The 12,461-nt window shown below is 42.1% G+C and overlaps 1 protein-coding gene across 8 annotated transcripts in view; it reads right to left on the reverse strand.

Annotated features, from left to right (window-relative positions):
- The window catches only part of BICD2 (BICD cargo adaptor 2), an 87,704-nt gene that overhangs the window by 39,173 nt on the left and 36,070 nt on the right, over positions 1-12,461 (reverse strand). For all 8 annotated transcript variants that reach the window (XM_038185797.2, XM_038185796.2, XM_072044632.1 and 5 more), the window contains exon 2: positions 2,436-2,648. In XM_038185797.2, coding sequence (XP_038041725.1) covers positions 2,436-2,648 — 213 coding nt within the window. The remainder of the gene's footprint in view (positions 1-2,435; positions 2,649-12,461) is intronic.

Genomic DNA, 12,461 nt, shown 5'->3' on the forward strand with positions numbered 1-12,461 from the left:
AATCTCTGCCGCTTTCTGATGCACTGTACTACAGCAAAGCCAAGTCTCTCAGGAAAAGTCGTGTTGACTTGAATTTTTCTGTGGGCCAGGAGAATCCTGGTATCTCTGTTCACACACTGTGCCTTTGTCATTTGACATAGGTGATTAAAAAGTGATTCAAAGCAAAATGCAATACAAAAATGGCATCCTAAGAGGAAGAATCCAAAAAACACGTGGTCAATTGGCCCACATGTTTTCATTTTCACACTAAAACTTTCATGCTGTTTCTCTCCTGTCTCCTTCCCTCTTCACCACACCACAATTTACAGTCAACAGAAGAAAAAGCTCAGATCAAAAAGAGAAAACAAGGAAGAACACACTGAGAAGACACAAAGCATTATGCAACCACTGGCTGCCAAAGTCACCTGCAGAGAAACCCCCATAACAGCAAGGCTTATTATTTAATCACATCAGGTTTTGATTTATTTTAAAAATAGAATTCTTGTTTTTTTGTTTTTGTTTGTTTGTTTTTGTTGTTGAGTTCAGTTTCAAAGTTTAGAATCAAACACAATCACCACCACTTTATTTTCAAGCAACTAAATACATCTTCCCCATTTCAGAAGAATGCTTTAAAAAACAACACCAGAAGCTTAAAAAAAATTAAAAAAAATCTTCACAAGAAACCTGACATCAGCTACTTTCCCTCCTCACATGCTGCTCAGCTCTCAAAGGGTGCCAGGGGAAAGGACATAACAGTTTCCACCTTATGCAAGCTTGTTTGTGCACAAGGCTGAGTGGGTGAGGTGGGAGGACAAAGCACACAAAAGAACACTAAAACCAGCTCATCCAAAGGTTCTGGTAAAGGAAAATGCAGCTCCAAGCAAATATGGCTGAGTAGCTGAAATATGAGGGTATCTAGAAGGAAAATCACATTCAACTGCAGTGACTCAGCGAGCTGGATCGAAATCTGCCGATCAGCACGCTTTGGGCAGTGCTTGGAATCCGTTACCGACATAATGCTGCTACCTCTTGGGTGGGGAGCTTCTCTTTTAAGTTAGGAAATAAAGATTAGAGTGGTGTGTGCTTGCAGCAACTGGTTGCTTGCCTAAGCAAGAGTACATGGATTGATTCCAGCTCCATTATCTCTCAGCCAGGACACACAAAATTAAAGCTGAACTAGCCTGGCTTTTTTGATCACCTGTGACAGTCCCATGTGCCCCCTCCACCTATCCCCAATCTACTTCTGTTGCACCCCAAAATGAGGTACTATTGAACCTCACTTCTCCACAGAAGTAACCTACACTTTCCAGAAAGAGTCAACATAAAGCTTTTCATCTCCTCGTGAATTCCACTACCAAACATTATCCACATATTTGTTATAATCCCCTAAAGTAAATTCAGACACTTGTGATTTTCAGTTTTGGTCATGTGAAATGCACAGAGATTAAGACCTGGGCTCTTAGATAACCTCCTCTTCTGGCAGAGACAGCTTGTTGATTGTCTCAGGGCCCAGAGAGTCGAGTACTTAATGCTTCAAAGGAAGGTGCAAGAAACCTCATGAGTAATAACTGGGGATTGTTTACCACATCCATCTGTGGTTTGCAGTCTTTGTAGTCTTTTTACTCAAGTCTACATTTAAGCAAGGGTTTGAGCTCTTAAAACAATCTGAGCTACAGATTTCATAAGTAATCATATTGTTTGGTCAACTTCTCAGTCATTATTTCTCATCAGAAACAGGCACTTTCAATACTAAAGAAAAAAAAAAGTGGAAGGTACGTTGAGATAGTAAGTTAAGCAACCTATGAAAATGTAAAAACCATCACTGTCATGAGAAAAAACACAAGGCACTGTTACTGTTACTCCTTCTGTGCAGTTCTGTGTTTTGTTGTGCTCCCACATCCTTATAAAAATTGTAGTGGAAAAAGCAACTGGCAATGTATAAAAAGGAGAAGCTATGCCCCAAATATTTTGCAGCAATAATATCTCTATGGAGAGCATGGAGAGCAGAGCAGAAAAAGTACATTCTAAACTTCTTTGTGCTTGGCCTAAACAGACCCATCTGCATTTTAAGCCAGTAGTTCTCTGAGGGCACCAGTGTGCAACACCCGCAGTACTGCTCTGGCCTGGACATGCAGTCACGTTTCTGTCTAGTGACCTAGAGCACAACATGGTACTTTCTGCAGAACTAGGAGGTATTTGAACAAGGAAGAGGGAATTTGTACTGATTCAGAACCACTGTGGCCATGACAGGCTGGTTCAGTGGATGGAATCGGAAAGTTGGATTTACTACTACACTGCTGAATTACAGCTTCAGCTGGATTTAACATGAGAGACAACCAAATTTATCAGCATTAACAGACATTGAGCAGCTCAATAATATTTCTCAGTGTGGTTACATAGCACAAAAAACATAACCACAATACCTGTTGTGATGTGCATTGTTCACTTTTGCTTACCTCTTTCAGTTCCTGTGCAACAGAATTAAGGCGTTCGTTTTCAGACTGGGTGTTGGCAAGGACATTTCTGAGCTGCTTCAGTTCTGTCTGCAGCTCCATAACCTTCTTCATGTAGTACTCTTCCTTGGTAGCTGACTCCTGAATCAAGGTTTCTTCTCTGCTCTCTCCATCTGCTGCTACCTTCTTGTGGTTGGTATGAGCCTGCCCAAAAGCCTAGGATAGCCAGAAAGACCTTCTGTTAGTAAACCCAACATTTTCCATAAATAGCTTCCATTTTAAATAGTTACAACTATTTACCATGTTTTTCTGATACAAAACAAAGCCACTTTCTTCTACACCTTCCCCTCCTGGGATTAGACCCTTAAATGTTATCAAGTCGCTAATGCAGGGTTCTTGAAAGTAATGTGCAGCATACACCCAAACGGTGTTTTGAGATGCATAGGTTACTTTGGTAGAACTTCATATAAACCCTGAAAGGGTTTATAAAACCTTTTAAAAAGGGAACACCAATGTGTTAACTCAAGTCTGCTGTTAAAGCAAGACTCTGGCTTGCAACAAGACAATCATGAGATTACCAGAAGCTTTTGTGTGCATGCACTTTGCATACCTGGGTCAGACCCACTTCTACAATGACTGCATCACTGAAAACAGATTTAGTACCAGCAGCCTGTTCTTTTCTACTCTTCCTGATCCAGCTACACCAGAGACACTTATCACCATGCTCAGCTGCTCGTTGCTGGAGATTACTGCCCCCTCAAACCTGCTAACCCACTTCAACTGGAAGCGAGACAGGCTCACAGAGCTGCTCTGCCACCAGGTTAAGCTAACCTAGGTCATCCTGGCTGAAGTAGGTCAGCATGTGCTCACCCGACAGCTCCGCTGGCTGCTCTCACTGACTTTATCCCTAGCAGTGCGCCAACAAAGGGACTTAGAGGCAGGTCGGACGTATAACCTCTTCAGCAAAACATGCATCTGTTTAGACCTGACTTTTTCTTCCATTTTATTTTTTTTTAATAAAATAAAATAAAAATCTCCTACTACTTGTTTCTTTGGGTTTTCATTTTGTCTGAAACTCTACCAGGCTCTAACATCAGTGCTCAACACACAAGCAGCTGGACTCCCACTAAGAAATGTTCTAAAGCAAGCAGTGTAACATTTAAGTAGGTATCTACTTGTTACAATTTGCCAGGCATGCAGACCAAAGTCAGTGAGATCAATGAACGCTGTCTTCACATTGCTACTCCTGCATGTTCCACACAGTCCAACCCGAGATGTATACGGAGCCTTCAAGTGCCACAGCATCTTTTGGGATGCCAGTGTCCATACAGCAGGTTCCCACAGTCACCAGTAACACGAAACATTCAGCCAGGTCAAGGACAGATCAGCATCTTGTAAAACTCCTGGTTCAGTCATGCATTACATATTCAAGTAGTCATCTTCTACTAGCTTTTCACCTGGTATATACTGCCAATGCGCACACACACAAAAATCTGTTTTGAACAGAAGGAGATTTCAGTATTTTTTACTTCCATATATTAGCCCAGATATATTCATGGTACAGTAATCACCAAATATACCATGGCTGAAACAGGTGATCAAAGATGCCAGCTCTGCCTACAGAGGAAGGCACCCACCTACTGCTCCTATCAGACTGAATTTTATTTCAGGTGAGCAAATCAGAGAAGCGGGAGACAAATATCCATTGAAGAAATTCTAGCCAGATTCACCGAGATGACCCAAGGGAAATTAAAAAGCGTCACATTTCAGACAGAAAGTAAAGCACCATCTGTGCGAGTCCTTGTCAAACGAGTTTCAGCAAAGCAGCTTAAAAGCCTAATACCGAGATCTCCATAAATGTTAAAGGGATAGCAAAAAACATACACATTCCTTCTGAAATACACTATCATTTTTCCCTGAAGAATTAACATCTACCCCTTACAGACATACATTTATTTCAAATATTACGGCACAGGGAAAGCAACTCTGAGCACCCATTTGCCCAGTGAGGTGGCATCACACTGTTGGCAGCGGCATGCCTGTGCAGGACATGCTGAAGGTTTGGGATACTCAAAGCCACCTCTTGATCAGCCAGACAGCAGAGTCTGAGCATGATTCAAGCAAGTAACTTAGCAATTTCTCTAAAGGAGAAAAAAATATTGAGGATAATGACTGATTTCCTCTTAGAACTTCGAATGCAGATGCTAAGCCTTGGGTTTCTCTAACAAGAGAATTTCATCATTTTCCAGAAGCCGCCATTGCCAGTGACTATGTGAACACACAAACTGGCATAGCAGATGAGAGAGACTTCTTTTTTAATCCAATATCCTGTCCCCTACAAAGGCTAATGGCAGATGCTTTAGAGAAAGGTGCAAGAAACCCCATAATCTCTCAGAGGTGTGGATTGCCTTAAGCCTTGAAGCAGAAGGCTTAATGTAAACTCGGCAGAGCTATTATCATTTAGCTATATTTGTAAAATATCCCTTTATTTTTCACGGTTTTATGCAATTTTAGCCTCTAAACATCCTACAGCAGTATGCTCCATATATTAAGTCATACTCTTACATGACAGTTTGTTGTTTTTTTTTTGTCAGTTTACAAGCTTGTCATGCTTTAATAAAAGATGCAGAGACTTGCAGGTATGCTACTCTGTTCTCCTCTCGGTCATTCGTTGTTTACAGATGCTTCCTTCTATTCCCCAGTGAAGGTGAGGTGAAGTTCAGCAAGCTATCACCGCTTTTACATTTGAAAGATTTTCCATGCTGCAATACAGCTAGACTCCTGTTTTAGAAATGTCCTTTTGTTACGCCTTGTCCTGAATGACACGGCTATCAGGACCAAAAGGGGAGCTGCAGACATCAGCTCCCTTGGACTAGCAGAAATCAGCCCTATCCATGATAACTTTTGTGGGCCCTGGTTATTTTCGCACAGCAAGGTGGTCATTTATCCTCATCCAGGAAGTTTGTGAGTTTCAGCAGGAAGCTACCCTTAGCTCGACAGCAGTACTGCCGGGGGTCGGGAGGCTGGCATTAGCACCGAGACTGCCCGAGATACAGGGCACCTTCATTAGCAGACACTCACCAGAGCAGGCAGCCTGGAGCAGCTGTCTGGGCGGGTTTATAAGGGAACAGTTAAAAACTACCTCCCTTTTAACTGATCCATGATCTCTCTTGTACATACCTCTAACCAGTCCCCATGCATTCCCGTTACCAGCCATTTTCATAATTGTAACAGCCTGCATGGAACAGGAAATTTGACTTGAACAAAATTGTCCAAAATTACAGGGCAATGCAGTTACCTCCTATAGAGTAAAACGGTCTGGGTCTGTTTTAAATCAAGCTATTAAAAAGGCAGACTAACTTTTTACTGACATGCACGAATCCTATAAACCTTCACACACACAGAAGCCCAGTATCTGCCCAGCCACTTTTGCTTTGTTTTAACATTATAGAAAACACAGAAATAGAGTTCAAGAAGTTCATGAACCAAAATACTATTTTGCTATTTACTCAGCTAAATGTGCTCAGAGAAACAATTTATGCTGGCAAAGGCACAAGTAGCTTCCATCTATTTCTTCAGAGAAAGCTGCACAAGAGATGGAAAAAGCCCTCCTTGGGTTTTAACACAACCTGAAACTGCCCAAAAAGCTGCCATTCCCCAACCCAAAAACTACCCGAAACTGCCATTTGCAACTGCCCAAAGCTGCCATTGCCCACCCGTCAGACACATACACATGGTCTGCAGCCCACCTTCCCCAGGCACCATGGGGAACTTGGCACCCGTCTGCATCCAGTGCTTAGCTCAGGCTGAACAGGAGCAGGAATGGGAAGGAGAAGAAGAAATAGCCTCAAAGCTGCTTAAAGCAGTTGCACTGCCAAGGGAAGTTTAAAAAAGAAAAAAAAGCAACCCACAACCCTGGAGATGTTACAGAGCAGCAATAAGCAGAAGTAACATCTCCCTCAGTCAAAATGATGGGGAGCTTCCTGAGCATAAGTAAACACTCAAGGAAACAGAAAACAAAAATATCTTACAAAACTCCTTCACTGAAATAAATTGCACACTAATTCATGTCTCATTGTTGGTATACTGAAACACTGTTAGGGTTAAAAAACAAACACGAGGAGGCAGACAGTTGCTTATAAAGAACACATGATTTGAAGGATTAAGAGAGAAGAAAATCACCAATGTGAAGAATTTGAACAAAATTAAATCCATATTGAACGAAAATGTTTTGCTAGTGTAATTCTTTAGCCTGATACAAGTCAAAATGACTTTAAAAGAATAAACACTATTTCTTTGGTCAGGTTATCTCACATTCTTTGATTTCTAGACAGAATCAGTTAAGAACTAACAAAAGGGAAAATGGCCATACATTTGCATGGCAAACACCAAAAACAAAGGTCCGATCTTCAAAGAGCTGCAAGTACTTGCCTAACCAGTCTCCAGGTAGCCTAGAGCCAAGTGCTGTGCTTTGGCTATCATTTGCAGACAGCAGTAATGAGCTCACTAATGGCTCCTCACACACAGGAGGGCAAATGACCTTTCGGTCCTTTGTGTAACTGTGTGCTACTCATTCGCACTCTGAAGGAGGCATACAGCTTTCTCCTTGAATATGTGGTTCTTGGTCTACAAAAGACTCTTAACCACATAGCATAAGCAACTCCACATATAGATTGCTTTGAACACTTGTGAATGAACACTAGCCAAGGGTATTTCCATCCTCTAAGCGGCTTTAACGCTGCGCTCAAGCCACACAACCTGACTGAGAGAGCTCCCAGGAGGGAGCTTGGGACAAGCCATGCATTGCCCCAACATCACCTGCGCAGGCTGAGGCTGGAGCTGGGGAGACAAGCTCTCCATTTTAGTACACCCTCCTTCTGTCTGGCATTCAGGAAGGTTATCACACTTCTCCTCCACAGCATCTCAAGGGTGTTGACCTTCCATTCAATAAACCCAAGCTTTGAGTTTTTCTTCAGAATTTTCCTCTTCATCCACAGGAGGAGAGGGACAGATGCCTTGGTGACCAGGACAGTAACGTGTCTTCCAGTTAATGACGCTTAAGCTACCAAATTTTCATACCACATAAGGGTTGTTTCCTTAAATGAAAACAGTTAAAAGGGCAAAGAAAGAGGATGAGAAAGCAAAATTTAAATTAACAATCCCTTTTTTTTTTTTAATTTTCTTTTCCCAAAGGACAGCTCCTCCTTGTCTGCAGTCCTTGGAGCACGCTGACTTATAAGTTGGTAAATAAGGCTGGTGGGCAGATGGTCCCAACAGTGGTGGGGTTATTTATTTTGCATTATAATACCTGCTAACTTTTTAGGTGCCCCACATGCAATCACACACACAGTACTCTACAGAGCACAGATACATATTATATTTTAATCACATTTACTGGTAACATCTAGTTTCCCTTCTTTACTCTCTCTATAGGTAAACTATAAGGCTGCAACACGCAAAAAAGGCTTGCAGAGGGACAAAAGACATGTTTTTGATAATCAACTTTCCCCTTAAATAATTTTGGAAGGAAAAAAAAAAAGACTCCAAATCACCTTACTGCTGAAGTAAACACATATTAAATCTGTAAAACTTTCTGGAACTGGCCTCTCCCCTCCCCCTCCTTTGATGGGGCAGGGTATTGCCTCCTTCATTCCCAGTTTTTCAAGGAAGAAAAAAAAGACACCACCACCACCTTTATGGACGTGGATTACACAATGCACACCATCTAGCACCTACATGCTCCAGCTCGTTCGGAGATGACAAAACTCTTTGAAAATGCTAGTACTGCAGTTTTCAAAATTACATATTTTAGAGGCCAAGACTTAATTTCCCCCACTACTGAGCACATAAATCTAGAGTTGCCCAACATTTCTTTGTTCCCCAAACTCCTCTGTACAAACCTTCTTGGTACTGTTGGTTATTTTACTGTCTTGAGCCGTCAGATCACTTTTACTTGCGTAAATATGAAGCTTGGAAAGCAGACACAGTTACAGGCTCTCTGCTTATCACAGGTTTCCAGCCAACATTAATGTTTGGTGTATAAGCTCTGGATAAGATCAACAGCATAAAAATGCTAAGTCTCTTGCAGACATTTCCTGCTTTTGGTACTGAATTTTAAGGGTATTTCCCAGCTTATTCCATAAAGTGGGTATGATACCAAAAAGAGCAAAAAGAAGAAAAAGAAGACAGTCAAAGATCAATTCTTCAAGTCCTGTCAGTTATTTGTAACTGAAAGTGGACCTAGGAAAATGGAATTCAGACACTTATCACTGCAAAGGAAAATAAATGCTAGCTGTAGGTGAAAGTTTAACCACAAATCCTCCAGCTGAAGGAGAGTCAAGACGCTAGTAATGTACTTGCAGTAGAGTAAGTAACACTTTATATGCAGCTTGGAATGAAAGTTATGTGCATTTCTGAAGTAACTACAAATTTGCTTTTTTCAAGTGCCTAACAAAGAAGAAAAAGCAGAATATTTCAATAAAATCATTAAAGTAAACTATAGCATACTGTCACGAGACAAAATCTGATCACTGAGATGAAAATACCAATGAAATATTAGACACTTTGGCATATAAAACACAGTAACAACTTACAGGTGCATAAGCAAAGGTCAATACATTTTGGACAAGTTACTAAAATTCAGGCGCTGTGGCTTAAGAATGTCTCTAATCGCTGGGGATTGCCACCTCGGGCTGGTAGCTTCATTCTGCATCTTCCTAATGCCTTTTTTTTTTTCCTGGATCTTGTTGATTGGCAGAACCATGCTGGTCTAAACAGATGACAGCTCTGATTCATTATGGCAACCTCTTGTTACACAGAAGGAACAGCTGATCTTTCACAGGTCTGAGCTCCACAACCTACCATAGCACAGCTAAACCTACGCTGTGCTTGTAAGCAGTCAGTTAACAGGGCACAGTCTCACTTTGCCCATTCCCTTTTGCCCTCCAGCACTCAACAGGAAGCTTATCTTCCTTCCTCTGATGGACCAGCTGCTCTTAAAATCTCATGCCAAAGCGCATGTAAAAACAAAAAAATAGGCACAACAAAGAGATGAGAGGAGAAATGCTTTAACTGAGCCACCCAGCCCGCCAGAGCAGGCCCGTGATGACAGCTGCTGCATCATCTCGTGCTCTGTTCCCACCTCGCCCCAGCTTTGTGATTTGGGGAGTTTCACCTGCACAGGACAGCTCTGCCTGCTGAAGTGCAGACCACAGCTTTTCTGACAAGCTATGTGTAAACCCATCTGCGATCTGAGACTAAATATGGCTCTCATATTTGTTCTGAAGAGCATTCCTCATCAAGAAAGCTGGCCAGGTCACATACAAGCTAGAATTTCATTTGCAAGCAGTTTTCAAATGGCACTAAGTAATACTGGTATTCTCTTCCCCCCAAGTGAAAATCCCACATTTGCAAATTTTGCTCCTAGCAACTTCACTTCATTTTAATTATCAATATTAAACTGATCAGGATATGTTAATATGCATCAGAAGAATAATTAGCACTAAAAGCCACTCGCATTTTTGTTCGTGTTTCTGCGTTGTCAGCCTCTGAATTTAATTACAAAATTTTAGCACCAGTTCAGCTCATATTTTTTTCTGCTAATCAGAACCAAAATAAAAGAAGTTTTTCATGGCTTCAACAAGCATTGCACATTTTTCGTAATAACAAATTCATTATGACCATAATGATCTGAAACAGCAACAGCAAAGTGTAAAGACAGTATTCTGAAGAAATTTATCCTCTTTGCAGTGAGCCAGGAGTTGAATAAAAGGAGGTACTACATCCCTCTGGTGCAATGCATTCATATATTTTCATTTTAAATTTTCATATGAAGCCGTCCCATATGCATTCTTCAGCTAGCAGACCAGCACTGGACTAACAGCTGCTCAGCAATGTCCTTAAACACATGCACTAGACTTGTCCCAGGAGCCTAACACAGGGACACAAGCCTTGTGGCGTGCTCCATAAACACAGCCACGCTGCCAGCGCGGCCTAACCCTGTGCTCCCACTGCCTCAGCCCCTCGCCCAGCCCAACGCTGCCTTTCATTCTGAGCAAGGGGCTGACGCGGCCGCACCAGGGCCTGCAGCAATCTTCAATGTTCATAGCAGGGCAGAAGAGAAGCCGGCCACGCAGCTTCCCTGCCCCAAACCACCAGCCACAGCGGATCCTTAGAGCCATGACAGTGCCAGACAGGAGCAGGCCGCTGGGTGCCTGCCGCCTTCCCTTCCCTTCGCCATCACCAGATGTACTCCAGATTTAACAAGGGTTCACTTCAGCAGGAAGAAGTAAATACAAACGCCTTATAAGATCACAGTGTTCTCCCTCACAGATTAGAGGGACATTCCACAGATGATTTAGAAGTGTGTTGTGTGGTTGTTGATGTTTGTTTTTTTTTTTTTCCCCAAATGGTAGAAACACACTGGAGCCTATATTTAGAATGCACTGCTTTGGTGCACTGCTGCTGGGACAAAAGGGTTTGCTGATAAAACTCTAATTTAGCCTGTCAGCTTAGCTAGCTGGACACAAGCTGTACAAACTCACACGGTTCCAAGGGCTAAACGCAAGCTGTGCCCAAATCAATAGCCAAGCAGAAACTCCCTCCGCCTGTGGTTACAAGAGCGTGTGGCCACAAACTGGCGGGGCTGGACGCTGCTGGAAAGGGGCTGCAGCCACCTCACCTCCCCAACAAACACGACTGATATGACCCACCAAAATAAAGAGGAGGGTGAGGGGGGATAAAACAAGCTCAGTGAAGGCAGTGGAAATTGCTCAGAGTGATTTAGGGCATACACCACTTAAAATCATTAGCATATGACTTGTTTTGTTTAGATATAAATGCTCCATTTCCATTACTTTTGTGGTTCGGCATAGGCTCCTCTTAGAGGTGCGAATGAAGGGGTCTGGACATGCTAAAGGAATTACTCACCTGAGTTTGGCTTCAGGTGTGGAAATTGCTGAAGCAGCTTAGAATCAGTTTGCTTCTAAAGTGAATTCATGTGAAAAGGTGTTAACGTGACACCCCTTGAGTCATGAGATTTAGAAATGCACAAGATCCAGCATGAGGAGCACCACGAGTGTGTTTCTCAGACATCCTCTCTTTGCCCTCCCAGATCACAGCTCAGGTGTGGCAGGGCTGCTCCCCTGCCCACTCCCTGTGGCAAGGCTTGTAGCCTCACCAGCAAGTCAATCTGGGAATTATTCTTAGCCATGTCAATCCCTACTGTTTGGTTCCTCACTCAGCAACAAAGCTTGGGCCAGAACTCATAAGCAAGCAAAGTACTGAACCAGGTCCACCTTAATGAGCATAGGCAAAAATCAAACATCATAAGCCAAACAAGTGCAGGCAGAAGCAGTGAAGACAGAATGTGCATGCAACATTTGATCTCAGCCACAGAAGTTCAAGCTAACAAATACCCAGAGGGGAAAAAAAAAAAAAAAAAGAGAAAAAAAACAATGGGAAATTATAGAAGAAAAAAAAAAGATAGATGTGGTCAGGTCATTTTGCAATGCAAAAAGGTTAGAAGCTAGATACTTTAGGACAAGAAAATTATGATTTTGAGATTTACTCCTAAAGAAGCTACACATTTCTTTAGTCACTTGTAGTTGTGCTTTTTCAGCACTGATTCCACGCTAGTCTTAGACATTCAAACTACTTTCTTCTTAGTTTTTAAGTTTTCATGATATGGATGCCTGCCTATGCCAAAGCCATCTCAAGACCAGGTATCAAATAGAAATTATTTCTGGACACTCTTGACAGAAAGAGAAATCCTTTGGGCTGTCCCATGTCACTATCCCACAGCGGAGTGAAAATTTCAGGTGGTTCCTCACCTCTTCATGGTTTACACATAAAATATAGCAAGGAGGGGGAAAGGTGGTTCTCTGTCATTTGTAGCATCTATTTAACATGTCATCCCACAAAATGGCCTCAATTGTATTAAGGAAGTGTTTTTGCTTAAGCACAAAGACAAAAATAAACATCCATTATTTTCAACTACTACTAGATTTACCAAGTGTCCTGATGAAACAG

The sequence above is a fragment of the Anas platyrhynchos genome, chromosome 13 (assembly GCF_047663525.1).
Source record: "Anas platyrhynchos isolate ZD024472 breed Pekin duck chromosome 13, IASCAAS_PekinDuck_T2T, whole genome shotgun sequence".
NCBI lineage: Eukaryota > Metazoa > Chordata > Aves > Anseriformes > Anatidae > Anas > Anas platyrhynchos.